Below are 20,558 nucleotides of genomic sequence, written 5' to 3'. Positions count from 1 at the left end.
GCTGGGCTCCATGCCTGTGCCATTAAACCCCTACAACTTATCCAGAACGCTGCACCCCGTCTGGTGCTCAACCTTCCCAAGTTCTCTCATGTCACCCCGCTCCTCCGCACACACCACTGGCTTCCAGTTGAGGCTCGCATCTACTACAAGACGATGGTGCTTGACTACAGAGCTGTGAGGGGAATGGCACCTCCTTACCTTCAGGCTCTGATCAGACCCTACACCCAAACGAGGGCACTACGTTCATCCACCTCTGGCCTGCTAGCTCCCCTACCTCTACGGAAGCACAGTTCCTGCTCAGCCCAGTCAAAGCTATTCGCTGCTCTGGCACCCCAATGGTGGAACAAGCTCCTCCACGACGCCAGGACAGCGGAGTCACTGACCACCTTCCGGAGACACTTGAAACCCTACCTCTTTATGGAATACCTGGAATAGTATAAAGTAATCCTTCTACCCCCCCACCCCCCCCCACCCCCCCTTCCCCCACACAAAAAAATTAAAAAGTGGTTGTCCCACTGGCTATCATAAGTTGAATGCACCAATTTGTAAGTCGCTCTGGATAAGAGCGTCTGCTAAATGATGTAAATGTAAATGTAATGTATCAAGTGGATTTTTTAAATCCTGATAATGAGTTGATCATATCTGATGATCTAATATCGAATTACATAAAGGTTATGTTTGAGTTAAGTGCAGTATAGATGAACATGTACACTACTTTATTTCATCATGTCATACTGTTGTTTGTGCTCCAGTTTACCCTAATTACTAAAGACAGACATAACAATTAGGTTGACTGGCATAACGTGTGCACCACATTTGTCCAGTGGGTATTTATAGCAGGCAGTGTGGTGTGATCATTGTTACAAGGCCCTATTAAGTACATTTTCATTCACTAGTTAATTGCCTGCTGGCCTCTTTCTCCTTCACTATCTCCCTCTCTCTCCCCCCTCTTTACCTCTCTCTCTCTTTGACCCCCCTCTCTCCCTCTGGCCTTGCCTGCTACCCTCTCCCTCCATCTCCCTCTCTCGCTCTCTCTCTCCCTCCCTCTCTCCTTGACCTTGTTGTTATTGGTCTGGAGGGATCGATGGGACAGCTACAGTAGCAACAGATGGCCTGCTCTAGTTTCACTAAAACATATTGACCTAATGTAGATCAAAGATTACAGTTGCCATTGACTTCCAATACAGTCATCGCCGACTATGCCAACTGTTAAACAGCGTATACAACCAAGGGATAACTTAGTGTTTGGTTATGACATTATAGTTGTATGTGATAGCTTTTGTTACCAGAATTTCTAATAAAATTTGCTTTGCAAAACTTGGGATATAGACCAAAAATGATCAAAACAATCAAATTCTCCTTTTACAAACTCTAGCTACTGTAGAAATTGAACAAATATCCATCTTAGTTAGCCTAGTAGTATGGACTATGCTAGGGTCAGGAGTTTTTCTTGACCATATAACTGGAACAGAATAACACGGACCAGAAAAAAATGTGGATTCCAGAAAAACTGCTTTAATTAGTTTAATTGAATAGGAGCCCATTAGTGTTATGGCATGTTATAGGGCATTTCATGTCCAAATAATGTTTATTTTGTATGAAACATGGAGGGAGGGTGGTTGCTCAATCCAGGGTTTGTATTTGTTATTTTACCTTAACTTTGCTACTATGTTAAATTAAATAAACCATTATAAATGGAGAAAAAAAAAGCATGTCATGTCAAGATTTAGCATGGCTAAATTTGGTTTGGCCTGGCCTAGATTGTCTTACCGTTCGCCAGTGTAGCCAGGGCTGCAAAAACACTGTCCGCTGGAGGAGAAACAAGTCCCCCCATTGAGACACTGGCACTCCTGGGAACATTTCCTGCCGAAGCGCCCCTCCAGACACGGCTGGCCACACACTGTACCCTAAACACACACAGAACACATATGTGTCAGTAAAATATCAAAATCACATAGTCAATACAATCCCAGCAAACAGGGGATATCCTAAAGACATTGGGCAACGTTCCCATTATGTCCCTTTAACCTTTTCACATGTGAGTTCCAAATATCCCCAGCGTGAGATTTTTTTTGCGTGTGACATCAGAATGTGCTCACTGTTCCAAATGTTAATGTTACGAAACAGGACAGTTAACACGCACTGCCCTCAAACCAAGGCACGCTGCCTGCTAATTATCTATAAGCTATGTTTCAACTTATCAATTTCAAATGATTTTCAAACAGTTTTATTTTCAAACAACAATTTAAAATTAGGTGCGTACTGCCTCCTCATTACTTCATATAGAAGTAGCCCATTTCACTGCGGCAAACAATTTACGTTTGAGTCATACTACGCTAATTCAGACCCCTTCACTTTTACCACATTTTGTTTTGTTACAGCCTTATTCTACAATTGATTAAATAATTTAAAATCCTCAGCAAGTGGAAGGGGGAAAAAGTAAGGAACTTGTCTGTCGGCCTTGCATTAAAGAACATAATTGGTTAAAGAAAACTGTGATAAATAAAAAAGTATACCAGTTTCACTTAAGGAAGAAGATCCTGGCGCAGACGAAGATGGCGGCCTCGCGACTAGCTCTTAGGAAACTTTGCAGTATTTTGTTTTTTTATGTATTATTTTTTTACATTATTAGCTTAGAAAGTGTTTTACATCATTACATACAGCCGGGAAAAACTATTGGATATCAGAGCGGCGGTAACTCACCAGCATTACGACCAGGAATACGACTTTCCCGAAGCAGATCTTTTGTTTGCTCTTCCCAGGGCAACTGAACTGATTCCAGCGGCTGACCCAAAAAATCGCTGGCGGAGGAGAGGCACTCGGAGCGGCCTGCTGGTCCGACTTAGGAGGCGCACACACCACCCACCGCTTCCAAGTATTCTTCTCGCTAATGTTCAGTCTTTGGTTAACAAAGTCGACGAACTACGGGCAAGGATTTCTTTCCAGAGAGACATCAAGGCCTGTAACATACTCTGTTTCACGGAAACATGGCTCTCTTGGAATATTCTGTCGAAATCGGTCCAGCCAGATGGGTTCTCAGTTCATCGCGCAGACAGGAATAAATATCTCTCTGGGAAGCAGAAGGGCGGAGGTGGGTGTTTCATGATTTACGACTCGTGATGTAATTGTAGTAACATAGAGGAACTCGAGTCCTTCTGTTCACCCGACCTAGAATATCTCACAATCAAATGCCGACCGTATTATCTCCCAAGATAATTTTCTTCGGTTATAGTTCTTCGGTATATCCCCCCTCAAGCCGATACCACGACGGCCATCAAATAACTTCACTGGACCTTATGCAAACTGAAAACCACATATCCTGAGGCTGCATTTATTGTAGCCGGGGATTTTAACAAAACTAATTTGAGGACTAGGCTGCCAAAGTTCTATCAACATATCGACTGTTGTACTCGCGCTGCTAAAATCCTCGACCATTGCTATTCAAACTTCCGGGACGGTTATAAGGCCCTCCCCCGCCCTCCTTTCTGCAAATCTGACCACAACTCCATTATGCTTCTCCCTTCCTATAGGCAGAAACTCAAAAAGGAAGTACCCGTGCTAAGGACTATTCAATGCTGGTCTGACCAATCAGAATCCACGCTTCAAGATTGTTTTGATCACGTGGACTGGGATATGTTCCAGGTAGCTTCCGAAAATAATTTAGACATATACACTGAAACGGTGACTGAGTTTATCAGGAAGTGTATAGGTGATGTTGTGCCAACTGTGACTATTAAAATCTACCCTAACCAGAAACCGTGGATAGACGGCAGCATTTGCGCAAATCTGAATGCGCGAACCACCGCATTCAACCATGGCAAGGTGACTGGGAATATGGCAGAATACAAACAGTGTAGCTACACACTCCGCAAGGCAATTAAACTGGCAAAACATCAGTATAGAGACAAAGTGGAGTCGCAACTCAACGGCTCAGACATGAGACGTATGTGGCAGGGTCTACAGACAATCACGGACTACAAAAAGAAAACCAGCCACGTCGCCGTCACCGACGTCTCGCTTCCAGACATGCTAAACACCTTCTTCGCCCGCTTTGAGGATAACACAGTGCCACTGACGAGGCCCACTACCAAGGACTGTGGCCTCTCCTTCTCCATGGCCGACGTGATTAAGACATTTAAGCATGTTAACCCCCGCAAGGCTGCCGGCCCAGACAGCATCCCTAGCCGCGTCCTCAGAGCATGCGCAGACCAGCTGGCTGGTGTGTTTACAGACATATTACATCTCTCCCTATCCCAGTCTGCTGTCCCCACATGCTTCAAGATGGCCACCATTGTTCTTGTAACCAAGAAAGCAAAGGTAACTGAACTAAATGACTATCGCCCCGTAGCACTCAAATATGTCATCATGAAGTGCTTTGAGAGACTAGTCAAGGATCATATCACCTCTACCTTACCTGTCACCCTAGACCCACTTCAATTTGCTTACCGCCCCAATGGATCCACAGACGATGCAATCGCCATCACACTGCCCTATCCCATCTGGACAAGAGGAATACCTATGTAAGAATGCTGTTCATTGACTATAGCTCAGCATTCAACACCATAGTACCCTCCAAGCTCATCATTAAGCTCGTGGCTCTGGGTCTGAACCCCGCCCTGTGCAACTGGGTCCTGGACTTCCTGAGGGCCGCCCCCAGGTGGTGAAGGTAGGAAACAACATATCCACTTCGCTGAACCTCAACACTGGGGCCCCACAAAGGTGCGTGCTCAGCCCCCTCCTGTACTCCCTGTTCACCCATGACTGCGTGGCCAAGCACGCCTCCAACTCAATCATCAAGTTTGCAGACGACACAACAGTAGTAGGCTTGATTACCAACAATGATGAGCCCGCCTACAGGGAGGAGGTGAGGGCTCTGGGAGTGTGGTGCCAGGAAAATAACCTCTCACTCAACATCAACAAAACAAAGGAGATGATTGTGGACTTCAGGAAACAGCAGAGGGTGCACCCCCCTATCCAAATCGACGGGACCGCAGTGGAGAAGGACGAAAGCTTCAAGTTCCTTGGCTTACACATCACCGACAAACTGAAATGGTCCACCCACGCAGACAGTGTGGTGAAGAAGGCGCAAAAGAGCCTCTTCAACCTCAGGAGACTGAAGAAATGTGGCTTATCACCTAAAACCCTCAAACTTTTACAGATGCACAATTGAGAGCATCCTGTCGGGCTGTATCCCACAACCGCAGGGCTCGCCAGAGGGTGGTGCAGTCTGCCGAACGCATTACCAGGGGCAAACTACCCGCCCTCCAAGACACATACAGCACCCGATGTCACAGGAAGGCCAAAAAGATAATCAAGGACATCAACCACCCGAGCCACTGCCTGTTCACCCCGCTATCATCCAGAAGGCGAGGTCAGTACAGGTGCATCAAAGCTGGAACCGAGAGAATGAAAAAAAGCTTCTATCTCAAGGCCATCAGACTGTTATGTAGCCATCACTAGCCGGCTACCACCCGGTTTCTCAACCCTGCACCTTAAAGGCTGCTGCCCTATACACAGTGGGGAGAACAAGTATTTGATACACTGCCGATTTTGCAGGTTTTCCTACTTACAAAGCATGTAGAGGTCTGTAATTTTTTATCATAGTTACACTTCAAATGTGAGAGACGGAATCTAAAACAAAAATCCAGAAAATCACATTGTATGATTTTTAAGTAATTCATTTGCATTTTATTGCATGACATAAGTATTTGATACATCAGAAAAGCAGAACTTAATATTTGGTAAAGAAACCTTTGTTTGCAATTACAGAGATCATACGTTTCCTGTAGGTCTTGACCAGGTTTGCACACACTGCAACAGGGATTTTGGCCCACTCCTCCATACAGACCTTCTCCAGATCATTAAGGTTTCGGGGCTGTCGCTGGGCAATAAGGACTTTCAGCTCCCTCCAAAGATTTTCTATTGGGTTCAGGTCTGGAGACTGGCTAGGCCACTCCAGGACCTTGAGATGCTTCTTACGGAGCCACTCCTTAGTTGCCCTGGCTGTGGGTTTCGGGTCGTTGTCATGCTGGAAGACCCAGCCACGACCCATCTTCAATTCTCTTACTGAGGGAAGGAGGTTGTTGGCTAAGATCTCGCGATACATGGCCCCATCCATCCTCCCCTCAATACGGTGCAGTCGTCCTGTCCCCTTTGCAGAAAAGCATTCCCAAAGAATGATGTTTCCACCTCCATGCTTCACGGTTGGGATGGTGTTCTTGGGGTTGTACTCATCCTTCTTCTTCCTCCAAACATGGCGAGTGGAGTTTAGACCAAAAAGCTCGATTTTTGTCTCATCAGACCACATGACCTTCTCCCATTACTCCTCTGGATCATCCAGATGGTCATTGGCAAACTTCAGACGGGCCTGGACATGCGCTGGCTTGAGCAGGGGGACCTTACGTGCGCTGCAGGATTTTAATCCATGACGGCGTAGTGTGTTACTAATGGTTTTCTTTGAGACTGTGGTCCCAGCTCTCTTCAGGTCATTGACCAGGTCCTGCCGTGTAGTTCTGGGCTGATCCCTCACCTTCCTCATGATCATTGATGCCCCACGAGGTGAGATCTTGCATGGAGCCCCAGACCGAGGGTGATTGACCGTCATCTTGAACTTCTTCCATTTTCTAATAATTGCACCAACAGTTGTTGCCTTCTCACCAAGCTGCTTGCCTATTGTCCTGTAGCCCATCCCAGCCTTGTGCAGGTCTACAGTTTTATCCCTGATGTCCTTACACAGCTCTCTGGTCTTGGCCATTGTGGAGAGGTTGGAGTCTGTTTGATTGAGTGTGTGGACAGGTGTCTTTTATACAGGTAACGAGTTCAAACAGGTGCAGTTAATACAGGTAATGAGTGGAGAACAGGAGGGCTTCTTAAAGAAAAACTAACAGGTCTGTGATAAACGGAATTCTTATTGGTTGGTAGGTGATCAAATACTTATGTCATGCAATAAAATGCAAATTGATTACTTAAAAATTATACAATGTGATTTTCTGGATTTTTGTTTTAGATTCCGTCTCTCACAGTTGAAGTGTACCTATGATAAAAATGACAGACCATTACATGCTTTGTAAGTAGGAAAACCTGCAAAATCGGCAGTGTATCAAATACTTGTTCTCCCCACTGTACATAGACATGGAATCACTGGCCACTTTAATAATGTAACACTAGTCACTTTAATAATGTTTACATACTGCTTTACTAATCTCATATGTACAGTATATGCTGTATTTCAGTACTGTATTTTAGTCAATGCCATTCCGACATTGCTCGTCCTAATATTTATATATTTCTTAATTCCATTCTTTTACTTTTAGATTTGTGTGTATTGTTGTGAATTGTTAGCTACTACTGCACTGTTGGAGCTAGGAACACAAGCATTTCGCTACACATTTACATTTACATTTTAGTCATTTAGCAGACGCTCTTTTCCAGAGCGACTTACAGTTAGCGCATACATTATTTTTATCGAACCCACAACCCTGGCGTTGCAAACGCCCGCAATAACATCTGCTAAAAAACTTGAACGTGACCAATTTGATTTGATTTGATTAGAAATGTTCACTATATGTACAGTACATCAATAGAGCATGTATTGATACAAATGTGTGTGTGTGTGGTAAAATGTACTCAGACAGTCTTTAACTTGTCTTTAACGTGTGTGTGTATGTGTTACCATCCATCCAGCAGGACAGGAGCACTCTCCAGTGACATGGTGACACACTCCTCCGTTCTGGCAGGGGCATCTCTCCTCACACTGCTGCCCATGCTTCCCTGGCAGGCACAGGTCTTCACAACTATAGGAAAAGAGGCAAAACAGGAAAACAAACCTTATCGACTTAAAAAAATGACTGGGTCAGAAATGAATGTGTGAGGCCGTGGTATTTAGAAATTGAAATAACACTGTCTTTCACAAGAACATCCCTTTCAAGTCCCTTTTTTCTTTAGGACCATAGCCACCCTCGTCAGCAACTAGCACATTTGTGTACATACAGTGTTTTTTTTTCTTGTGTTTCCGAGTGTGTGTGTGCGTGTCTCTGCTGACTCACAAAGCTCCGAGGTATCCGGGTGAACACTTGCACTCTCCAGTCACGTGGTTGCACGTGGCACCATTCTGGCACTGGCACTTCTGTTGACATCCATTGCCATAGGTGCTTGCCTCGCAGATCTCCTCACAGCGCCAGCCCCTATACCCAGGCTGGCAGATACAGGCGCCTGTGATGGGGTTACACAGTGCACTGTTCTGACACTGGCAATGGTTACTGCAATGAGGACCCCAGTGGTTGCTGTCACACGCTGAGGGAGAAATAAGAGAGGGAATGTAAGGTTTAAACTTAAAGAGTTACAACAAGGGCTGAACAACAAGGCAACAAGGGCTGACATTAATGTTCTATTTAGTGTATAAGTATGTGAGTTTGTCTGAAAAAATGCTGTCATGTCCTGGTCATTGAGGGATTCAAATACATAGACAATTAGTTTACTGCTAAGAGACCACACAAAATCCAGCCAGAAAACACTGGCCATCCACATCCAGTTCCTTAAGCTGATTCCATCAGTTATTGTTTTGATTTATTACCTCACGTTGAGGTCAATCATCTCTCTTTGCCAGTTGTACATAACTGGGATTTATTTTAGGTGCACACCTGTTTTAAGTTTTTGACAGGCAGCTGTGCTGGCAGATCACCTCAGCTAAAGCTAACGTAAACATTGGGGCGAAATTAACATGCGCTTCGTTGTTTCTACACTGAGTAAAGGATCACTTGACCAAAACAAACATCGGCCCCCAAGTGTTTCAGTCTTCCAGAGATTTGAGACTGGGACGGAGATTCACCTTCCAGCAGCACAATGACCCTAAGCATACTGCTAAAGCAACACTCGGGTGGTTTATGGGGAAACATTTAAATGTCTTGGAATGGCCTAGTCAAAGCCCAGACCTCAATCCAATTGAGAATCTGTGGTATGACTTAAAGATTGTTGTACACCAGCGGAACCCATCCAACCTGAAGGAGCTGGAGCAGTTTTGCCTTGAAGAATGGGCAAAAATCCCAGTGGCTAGATGTGCCAAGCTTATAGAGACATACCCCAAGAAACTTGCAGCTGTAATTGCTGCAAAAGGTGGCTCTACAAAGTATTGACTTTGGGGGAGTGAATAGTTATGCACGCTCAAGTTTTCTGTTTTTTTGTCTTATTTCTTGTTTGTTTCACAATAAAACATATTTTGCATCTTCAAGGTGGTAGGCATGTTGTGTAATAATAATAATAATAATAATAATAATAATAATAATAATAATAATAATAATAATATGCCATTTAGCAGACTCTTTTATCCAAAGCGACTTACAGTCATGCGTGCATACATTTTTGTGTATGGGTGGTCCCAGGGATCGAACCCACTACCTTGGCGTTACAAGCGCCGTGCTCTACCTGCTGAGCTACAGAGGACCAGAGTTGTGTAAATGAAATGATACAAACCCCCCCAAAATCCATTTTAATTCCAGGTTGTAAGGCAACAAAATAGGAAAAATGCCAAGGAGGGTGATTACTTTCGCAAGCCACTGTACAAGCCCTTAACCAACAATGCAGTTTAAGAAAAATAAGAGTTAAGAAAATATTTACTAAATAAACATATTTTTTTATTTAAGTAACACAATAAAATAATAATAACAAGGGTATATACAGAGGGTACCGGTACCGAGTCAATGTGGGGGTACAGGTTAGTCGAGGTAATGTAGTTAATAGCCCTGTGTAGCTCAGTTGGTAGAGCATGGCACTTGCAATGCCAGGGTTGTGGGTTTGATTCCCATGGGGGGCCAGTATGAAAAATAAAAAATGTATATGTATGCACTCACTAACTGTAAGTCTCTCTGGATAAGAGTGTCTGCTAAATGACTAAAATGTAAAATGTAGGGGTAAAGTGATAGATAATAGATAGCATAGATAATAAACAGTGATTAGTAGCACTGTCAAAAAAGGGGGGTCAAGAGGGGGCGCTAGTGAGCACCTCATGGAGAAGACGCTTCTCTGACTACCTCCTCCTCACCCCTGCTTAAATTTGATTTACATTTTGCCCGATCAAACTGCTACTATGAGCAACCCTATGAGAAACACAGCCAAGGGGAAACTAAATAATTTAAAAACAACCGGCAAGAGAGACTGCAAAGTCCATACCGCCGTGTCTGAACCCACCACAGCACAAGACGAGGATGGCGATGCTTGCGTTAGCCTGGCCGTAATGGCTAGCATGGCTAACCCTGACTCGGAGCCTTCACCGACTATCATATTAGCAGCTATCAAGAAAATGTAAGAGGACCTGAACACTCGATTTAATCATCTGGACTCATCCTTATAATCAGTGCAAACCTCCCTTGCTGACCACACAACCCGCATTATTGACCTGGAAGGAAACACAGGTGACCACAAGACACACATCACCACCCTCGAGGGACAGTATGAAGAGCTACTAACAGCAAACAAAGCTATGAACCTCGAGGGACGTTCAAGGCGTTTGAATATCAAAATCACAGGCTTGGAAGAAAAAATTGAGAAGGGCAGACCAACTCAGTTTGTGGCAGAACTCATACCAAAACTATTAGGGATCAACAATTTCCCCCAAGGCCTAAAAGTGGACCGAGTGCACCACATCGGCATGCTCTCCACTACGCGGCCCCGAGTAATTATTGCCAAAATCCACCACAACCCCGAGAAGGAAAAGATTATGCGCCTGTCCTGCCAGCAATTCCCCCTGTCCTTCAACGGGGCTCGGGTTAACATATACCCAGACTACACTGCTGAGGTAACCAAGCAGCGCCAGGCCTTCGATAGAGCAAGGAAGATACTCAGAGAGGCGAGAATCAGACACGGCCTCCTCTTCCCTGCTCGGCTGATTCTTACCCACGGTACAGTAGAGAAGGTGTTCGAAAAACCACAGGATGCCGAGTCGGGTTGTTAGTTCCGATTATCCTGCCGTTTTTAGAAATGACAGCGCTGTCATCTTTTCATGCAAATGACAGGGATTTGGGCCTGGTCGGGTATCTCGAGTAAATCCTTTGTGTCCGACTCGTTTTTCTTTGTCCTGTTCTGATATCCAGAAGCTCTTTTTGGTCATAAGAGACGGTGGCAGAAATATGATGTACAAAATAAGTTACAAACAATGCGAAAAAACACACAAAATAGCACAATTGGCAGTCATCTCCTCCAGCGCAGACACCCGGAATCTTTATACTCAGCCAATATCTCCCAATATCTTCCTAATATTAAAGAAAGATAAAGATTAAACAGATCCATCTTCATATCGTCCTATTGCCCTCCTCGGATACGACCTTAAGGTGTTTCCTAAAATACTCGCAAACAGACAAATAAATGCATTTCAACAATAATTCATCATGACCAAACTGGTTTTATCCCAGACAGATTCTCATTTTCCAACGTTAGGCGACTGATGAATATCATGTATTCCAAACATGACAAAGATTCTAAAGTTGCCATTCTTGCACTTGACGCTCAACACCCGTTGAATATGGCCAGTGTCAGTAAACGTTGGCAAAACATAAAAACAGCCTAACCAGCCCTGCTAGGGCGAGTAAAATGGGTGAGTGAGCTGTTCTCTCATTTGTGTCTGGAAGTAGCTAGCAAGCTAGCCAACGTTAGCCAGTTAGCCAGTTAGCTTGGGTGCTTGACTCCTGTTGTTTGGTCAGAACGCTCGGATCAACCCTCCTCCTAGGCCAGAGCATCCAGTGTGCGCTCTGAACGCTCCAAGAGCGAAACGCTCTGAATTTACGAACTGACAATCTGACAACGCTCTGAGTTTACGAATGCCCAGAGCACACTCTGGCACTCCAGATTAAATGTACGAACACACCCGTAATATAAACCCGCCTTTAGTCTTGAAATCTTTGGTTGTTTAATACATGGCCTCACATGTGAATCCTTAAAGAGATGGGTGGGGCTTAAGAGGGTGTGAACGATGCTGAATGGGTGTAGACAAAGAAGAGGTCTTCAGTAGGTTTACCAAAACATTCAAGAGCCATTTTCTCAAAAGTGAGGTTACAAGTTTATCAACTTTCAAAGCAGAATAACTTTCCCATTGTTCCTCAACTGTAGTGTATGACATACAGTTGAAGTCGGAAGTTTACTGACATCGGCCATATTCAACGGGTGTTGAGCGTTCGTAAATTCGTCAGTTATTCTGCGGTCTGGCACACTCAGACGAGAGCGCTCTGACTGAAATCGGAGTAGATACCCAGAGCAAATTTACCAGCTACGTCCATCGACAGTTATTGCAGTGACATCATGAACATTCTATTGAAATGGTTACTTGCATAGTGGAGTCTTTTGTTTAGAGATGTAGCTAGCTAGTTAGCTAGCTGAACAATGAACCATAACTCATAACGTGACTACCCTGCATGAATCTGCAGGTAGCTAACCAACCAGGTTCAACTTGAAATGAAAACGACTTTCTGACAAAATTAGAAATGTGTAATATCTGAAAATGTAGCTAGCTAGACTATCTCACCCGTATACATGGATGGACGCTTCTCCCTCTCTGTCTCGGATGCCATGGTTGCCCTTAGTTTGAAGATGTAATCCGGAGACGTGTTTTATATAACAGACATCTGTGTGTTCTCTTTTTGACTCCGTCTGCATATTTGCAATCAAATGCCAGAATTTTCTCCATCTCCTTAGCTATCATACTCTAATTCCACCAGGCATTCCACTGATTTCAAAACACGGTCCTCCAGAAAGTCAATTATGGCTAGCGGGAAGGTTCCTGTCTTTGTCCGTGCCTAAACCAATTTGGCTCCTAATCTAACATTTTTATTCAAATTGACAATAACCCATGTTATTTCCATTCGATGGATGGAACTCCTGACGCAGGAACTCCTATAATCAATCTCTTTACTTTACTTATTTTTACTGTTCTTTATTAACTTCACTAAATTGCTACTATACCTATGCAAATCAGTCTAAATGATCCTGTCAAAAACAAACTCATGTTTACAACCCAATCAAAGCATTATCCAGAGAGCCTCTCAGAGACAGAGAGCACCCCTCTTGAAAAAAAGTGTCAGTTACAGAGAAAAAAACATTGCCCCGTAATTTGACCTGCCAGGTGTTGAGAGTTGGTTTTTCCATGCATCTAAGATCGCCCACTCTGCCATGCAGAGCCCTGCACAGCGTGTCAGCCTAGAAGGCTCATGGGAATAGTAATTTACTTCACAGGGATACGGAGGATTCCCAACTAAAAGATGACATCTGTACGATTACTCAACATTTCCACAGTATTGTATGTGTGCATAAAAGCGGATATATTATATATTTTCTCTCTCTCTCTCTCTCTCTCTCTCTCTCTCTCTCTCTCTCTCTCTCTCTCTCTCTCTCTCTCTCTCTCTCTCTCTCTCTCTCTCTCTCTCTCTCTCTCTCTCTCTCTCTCTCTCTCTCTCTCTCTCTGACTTTATTAACTTCTTTATTCTTTAATAACTTCACTAAATTGCTTCTATACCTATGCAAATCAGTCTAAATGATCCTGTCAAAAACAAACTCATTGTCACACCCTGATCGGTTTCACCTGTCTTGTGCATGTCTCCACCCCCCACCAGATGTATCCCATTTGTCCCCATTATCCCCTGTGTATTTATTCCAGTGTTTTCTGTTTGTCTGTTGTCAATTCGTCTTGTCTCGTCAAGCTTACCAGCGTTTTGCCCATACTCCTGTTTCTCCTCTAGTCCCTGTATTCCAGTTTTTACCATTGTGTCTGCCCTGAGCCTGCCTGCCGTTCTGTACCTTGTGACACTGTTCTGGATTACTGACCTCTGCCTGCCCTTGACCTGTCATTTTCCTGCCCCCTGTTTTTGTAAATAAACTTTTGCCATTTCAAACTGTCTGCATCTGGGTCTTATCCTGAGCCTTGATACTCATGTTTACAACCCAATCAAAATATTATCCAGAGAGCCTCTGAGACAGAGAGCACCCCTCTTGAAAAAAGTGTCAGTTACAGAGAAAAAAACATTGCCCAGTAATTTGACCTGCCAGGTGTTGAGAGTTGGCCCCAGACCTTGCCCCATACCAAGAGCAAGGGATGGAGGGATGGAAAATGGAGGGAGGGATGGAAGGAGGGAGGGAGAGAGAGAACTTAGATTTAATGTAGGATTTTTCTCCTGACACCGCCTGCTTAGTGTGTGTAGCCTGTAACACACCAAAACAAAATATACAGCATTCCAAATAAAGATGTTCTTGTTTTCTCACAGCGCAACAAATAACTGTGAACATTCCTCATCAGTCTCTCCCATGTCCACCATATAAACAAAACAAACTGTCTGGATGACAACAGACTTTCAGTCAATCAGATGCAGCAATGTTAACACACACACCAGGGGTGGGCGGTGGGCCTGAGGGGCTATCCTGAGATAGACTCATATTGATCGTTGAGCATCACAGTCAATACAGATTAGTTACAGCAATCACAGAGCGTGTGTGGCCTCCAGGCGCAGACCAACGGCCAGTAGGACCCCTCACTGTGGCTGTGTCATGCTATCATTGTCATACTGTCTAAATAATTCAAAATCCTGACAAAACATAACATTAAAATAATAAAGGCCAAATGTAAAAATGTAGTTCCCTCTGCAATAGCTTAGCAGTAATCTGTACCATATCTAAAATACATGTTTATTTTAGATATAGTACAGGTTAGGGGGTGGGGGTGGGGGGGGGGGGGGGGTGGGGGTGCGTGTGTGTGTGTGAGAGAGAGAGATAAGGGAGGAAGTGTTTATTGGCAGCAAGGGTCTATAGTCACACTGTGGGTGAGCTGAGAGACGAGTGGGCGAGCTGAGAGATAAAATGCCTGTTAATGTGTATGTGTGTGTGTGCGCCTGTGTGTGTATGTTACTCTCAATCTCTCTCTGTATGTAGGCAAGCCGAGGTGGACAGACAGATAGACAGACAGGCACAGCTGTAGAGTCTTACCACTGGAGCAGTCGGGGCCCCCCCAGCCGGGCTCACACTGGCAGGTGCTGGGGGCCAAGCAACGGCCGTGAACACACTTCTCCGCACAGTGGGCTGGGGAAAGGGATAAGGAGGAGCAAGGAAAGAGAAGGGAGGGATGAGGGGGAGAGAGAAAACAAGGGGAAAGTAAGGTCCGATTTCAGTGGCTGCACATCGCTACTTCCATGAAAAAACGTGGATTCACATCAAAGGAATACAGATTACTCAAGAGATAACAACAATCTTATAATAAGGGTTTGATTGAGCCTGTCTGGGGTGCCAGATGGGTGGGGTTTGCACTTTTGGGACTATTCAATTTGTTTCCATTGCCCCAGGCAAGCTCAATCAAGAGTATCTAAAGCGTTTGAAAGAAAACAAATACAATTTGAACCCATGTTCAGAATAGAATGGGATCAAATGCATTCGAGAAAGAGACTTCAGGCTGGTCATGGTTTGTGCACAACGTGTAAAAAACATGTAAACAAATATAACAGACCGACCGGCAATAAAGATGGCACTTGTGTAGGAGTTGAAAGGCCATTCATGGTTACTTATTATGCTATAGAACTTTTGTTTCATGTATTTTTGTACAGCTGAGGAAATCTGTTATTATTCCGCCTATCAAACAAATACTGATTTGCGGGGTTGATGTCATAGTGGATGTTATAAAAGTGAAGTCTTGAGTGAGGGCCATTCAGTTAGGTCATTAGTGATCAGCAGTAAAAAACAGTGGGCCTCATTCATCAATATCTACCTAAGAATTTTCTAAACTTTGTTCTTAATAAACTCCCTAAGAAAAGTCTACGTCGGATTCATGACATGTTCTTAAACAACAGAATTGTTCGCACCTGTGTTCTTAGGATTGATGAATCCCACGTCTTCGTAATTGAAAGCGTGTGCCAGTTGTTCCTAATTATCATAAGAAAACGCCCCGCAAATTCCCATATTAGGACATGACACTTCAGGGCCGTGTGCAAGAAAAGTTGGAGAATGTCCAAAAGACGCACAGACGGTGGTGGTCCACCGATCACCAAACGAAAAAGGAACTTCAGTAATTCTGAAAAAGAAATTCTACTGCAACATGTAAATGCCAAACGAGGCATAATATGTAGTAGTGTTTCCAGTGGTTTTAAAGCCACCAACAAAACGGAGGCATAGAAGGAGATCACGGATTCCGTGAACTCTGTTTCGGATAATGTCGCTCAATTGAAGATGTAAAAAATAAATGGTTTGACTTAAAATCAGAGACCAAAAAATCCATTGCCAAACATAAGAGACATGCTGACCACTGGAGGGGGCATGCATGCCCTGAGTTATCTGAGATTGACCAGCCATTATTGGTGAGACAGCACTTTCAGGTGTGCCATCAGCGGAGCAACTGGACACTGACCAGGGCCCTATATCAACAGCTTCATATCCTCCAAGGCCATATCCCACCAGTGAATCAGACGGTAAGCAAGTATTTCTGAATTTATACAATTTCATGCCATAACGTAACTGAACGCAATGGTGAAACCATTGGAAAGGAATTTTACACCAGTTTGTCAAACCTGGTGAATTCCTAGTTTATTCAGTTTGAAATCCTATTGCTTTTGCAGTAGGCCTATTGAACAAACTGAAACATAAAAAAAAAAAAAAAAAATCAGTGCACTGACTGTTACTTTCAGTATCGTTTTTGTTATTTACAGATCTCCAATCCAGGCAACCCCTCTGTGAAGAGGAACCTGACACCATTCCGCCTTCCTGCAGTAGGCCTGCCTCTGTACGTGCCCCCAGGTCCCGTCCAACTGCACGTCATCTCTGATGCAGTCTTGGATAACCAGGAGCGGATTGCGCAAAGTCTCTGTGAAATCGCTTCTACTCTGGCCACAATATCAGAAACTCAAAGACATAAACACACATTAAAAAATATAAAGAATGCGCACTGAAACCTATGTCATTTAATGTGTTTTATTTAAAGGACAAAACAAATAAAAAACGAGAAATTATTTATTGTCTGACTTCCACGCCAAGTCGGTTGTCTGATCCCAGCAATGGGTCAGGACGCACATCCTGGTGTGGTGGCTGAAGTGGAAGTGGAACACCACGCTTCATAGCGATGTTGTGTAACACAACAGGCCATGATTATTCTGCAAACCTAAAAACGGTGTAAAGATGATCAAAAGCTAGAAAAACTAAATAAAATGAATAGTTGGAATTAGATTATTCTACAACATTTTTTTCAAACCTGAATAAAACAAGTAGTCCTACTCCCCTTCTCTGGCTTGTAAAGCAGCTTACCACCTGCTGTGTTCAAACACATCCAGCGTCCCTTCAGAATACCAATGGTTCGCTCAATGGTGGAACGGGTGCGTGCGTGCCTCTGGTTATAAGAGGCCTCTTGGTGCGTCTGAGGGTTTGTTAGTGGCGTCATTAGCCAGAGTGCAAGGGCATACCCCCGATCTCCTAATGAAACAAGTCATTAATGAAGAAACCCACTTTTTGAAACCAACAATTGGAATTTGAAATTACTGAACGATGCTTGCCAATGAGCCATGAGTCTCCAGCAGCTCCTTGTTCCAGGCGCATTCCCACAGAACTGTTCTGCAAAATATAAGAGTCATGTGCACCTCCTGGGAAGCGGGAGACCACGTTCAAAAGATGGTTGTCGGAGTCGCAGATGACTTGTACATTGATTGAGTGATATTGCTTGCGGTTGAGGTATGGGAATGGGTCTGGTGAGGGTGCCTTAATGCGCACGTGAGTGCAGTCTATTGCCCCGATTACGTTGTGCAGACCCGCAATAGAGTAGAACCCTCTCTTGACCGGCAGCTGTTGTTACGCTGTGTAGGGGAAGAAAATATATTGTGTGGCCAGTTGATTTATTCCATCCACAACTCGTGGGAGAGCGCGGCTGATGGATGGCTGTGATATGCCCACCCGATCTGCTAACTCCCGTTGAAATGTCCCAGTGGCTAAAAATCCCAAGGTGGAGAGTACCTGCACATGAGGTGGTATGGGATTGGACCGTTGGGTATGGCTTCGCAGCGCTGGCTCCAAAGTATCACACAGCTCCATTAAAACGTGTATTGGAAGCCTAAACCGTCCAATCAAGTACTCGTCAGTCTCTGCAAATAAATCAACGTGACCCTCAAAGATGCGTTCCCTTCTCAGAGCACGCTCGGCAATGTCGTCAAGCAGCAATAGACGTGCCATTTTGATAGCATGCCTGATGTGCAGAAACAGGCCCATTTTGGCCCTATAAATAGCGTGATCAATCACCACATAAAGCAGGATTTAATCAGCTTAATTGCTGATGTAAATTGCAGTGTTAGTGTTTCTTTGCATACTATGAGTGAGAGAGGTGGGAAGAGAGGAAGACAGACAGAGAGATGGAGAGAGAAACAGAGAGATAAAGACAGCAGTGCAAATGTACTTAGGCTAGAGTATTTCAACAACTGTTGTCTTCCAACTTGTTAAGACACTCACATGTACCTACGGGGGAAGGATGGCCAGCCACACAGGAGGGTGATTTTCACTATGGAGGAGAAGGAGGCCATGCTGACCGAGATGCATGCTGGCCATTTCGGAGTAAAGCGCATGATTGTCAAAATCAACCTACGCTTCTTCTGACAGGGAATTGTCAAGGAGGTGGACAGCTGGGCAAGTGAAATAACCTTTTGTTTACCAATCACATTCCATTATATCTGAACTTATTATGATTTCAGTGAATGTCATATCAGAGAGCACACAATGTTTCAATTTGTCACTTTTAGCTTAAAGGTCAGTACCCTGTCTAGCCTGCCAGAAATTTGAGAGGGCGAAGGCTGTGGCGCTGGAGTTGAAGCCCATCAAAGTTGTTTCACCATGGCACATGATCGTTAAGTGTCCCAATTCAGATTTTGCCCTGATAAGTGGTTTTGTAATGGTTGCTTTATTTGACCACAGCAGAGTTCAATATTATAGAATGTGTGTGTGTGTGTGTGTGTGTGTCAGTATCCTTACAAATATGAAAATCTGCATACTGTTATATGACACAGATACGGGTAAGAATAAAGTAATCTTCTCTCTAACACTTTAAATGTTAGGGGTGGACCTCATCGGACCACTAAATGTTAGGGGTGGACCTCATCGGACCCTTCATGAAATCCAGGAATGGCAACAGCTGGTGTCTGACGGCGACCGATCACTTTACCAAGTGGGTGGAGGCAATACCCATTAAGGTCAGTAAATGAAGAGTACATGCTTAACTCTAAATTCCCTTCTGTAAACCATTAAAAAGGATGCTTCAAACCAAAAATATATTTTCCTTTTGTATGATACCCATCAAGGTCGAGACTGGCGAGGCCACCTCCAAGGCGATGATGGACATCTTCAACACCCACGGTTCTCCTGAGGTCATCTTGAGTGACCGAGGTCATAAACACTGGAACAAGGTACGGATGTTATAAGTTATATTGTGTCACCAATGGTTTGTTTTATTTAATTTTTACAATTTGTTTTTGTTTTTCCATGGTACATAATCAGACATATTTCAATATCTTCCATTGTCTATAGACATGGCTTTCCTACCCCCTCCTCCAGGTTTGGTGAATGGACCAACCAGACCCTCAAGACTGCCATGGGCAAGTCCCTTGATTGGTACCAGGAAGGGTGGGAGAACAACCTGAAGGTAATTCTCTTTGCACACAACAACAGCATCCAGGCCTCCACCGAGTACGGACGGGAGCCGCAGCTGTTGACTGAGGTAAACAATGCAATTGTATATACAATTATTGCATATACTGCAGTCTTTCAAAATTGTGATTGACTTAGTGTTGTTTTTTGTCTATTGCTATTTTTGTATAACGTACTTTCAGATCACTGAAACCCCACCTGATGTGGTGGAAGTTGTTGAACCAGATCAGAATGCCTTCGAGGACCACTTTCAGGCACGGACTGAGAAGGATGTGGAGGTTTTTGACCAGGTAAAAATGATTGTCCGCTGTTAATTTATTTTCTGGCCCTCCAAGAGATATGTAAGACATGTATTTGTAATATGAAATATAATTGCATTTATTCCTGTTATCAATCAAGGTGAGACTGAACATCGACAAGGTGCAGGACAAACACAAGGAGAGCTACCGGAGGAGAATCAAGAAGGGGACCAAGTGCTTCGACATCCGGGCAAATTACTTGGTTTGGAAGCAGGACGAAAGGAAGGCGAGACCTGGGAAACCTCGCTTCTCTTTCGCTCCTAGCTGGGCTCACCATCTGTTAAGGTGAATATAAACAATCTCAGATAGTAACTATTTGCATTTGCACACAAGATATCCTGAAGCTAGTTTTAGTTTCCCTAACACTGATATTTTTCTCTGTCTTCCTAGGGTTACCTTGGTGGAAGCCAACAATCATCTCCAGTTGGAGCAGTTGGACGGTCAACCACTGAAAGCACTGACGCCCTACACTTCGGTGAAGCCCAATAGACAAAGTATGTTAAGCTTTGGTTGACATTTGAGAAAGCAAGAAATTGTAGTTATGCTGAGCTTATAAAAATGTACCTCTTTAATTTATCTCTCCAAATGACTTTAGGACCATCGACTGTCCAAGCCCCCCAGGAGGTATCC

At 44.0% G+C, this 20,558-nt stretch overlaps 1 protein-coding gene across 1 annotated transcript in view; it reads right to left on the bottom strand.

Annotated features, from left to right (window-relative positions):
- LOC121541401 (multiple epidermal growth factor-like domains protein 10) overlaps positions 1 to 20,558 on the bottom strand; it is a 199,420-nt gene that overhangs the window by 105,799 nt on the left and 73,063 nt on the right. The window contains exons 5-8 of the mRNA XM_041850387.2: positions 14,956 to 15,048; positions 8,046 to 8,292; positions 7,673 to 7,793; positions 1,771 to 1,907 (exon numbers count right to left, since the gene is read on the bottom strand). Of these exons, the coding sequence (XP_041706321.2) occupies positions 1,771 to 1,907; positions 7,673 to 7,793; positions 8,046 to 8,292; positions 14,956 to 15,048 (598 nt within the window). The remainder of the gene's footprint in view (positions 1 to 1,770; positions 1,908 to 7,672; positions 7,794 to 8,045; positions 8,293 to 14,955; positions 15,049 to 20,558) is intronic.

Source organism: Coregonus clupeaformis, chromosome 27 (assembly GCF_020615455.1).
Source record: "Coregonus clupeaformis isolate EN_2021a chromosome 27, ASM2061545v1, whole genome shotgun sequence".
Classification (NCBI taxonomy): Eukaryota; Metazoa; Chordata; class Actinopteri; order Salmoniformes; family Salmonidae; genus Coregonus; species Coregonus clupeaformis.
Note: the sequence above shows the minus strand (reverse complement) of the source record. Positions and strands in the feature narration are given on the sequence as shown.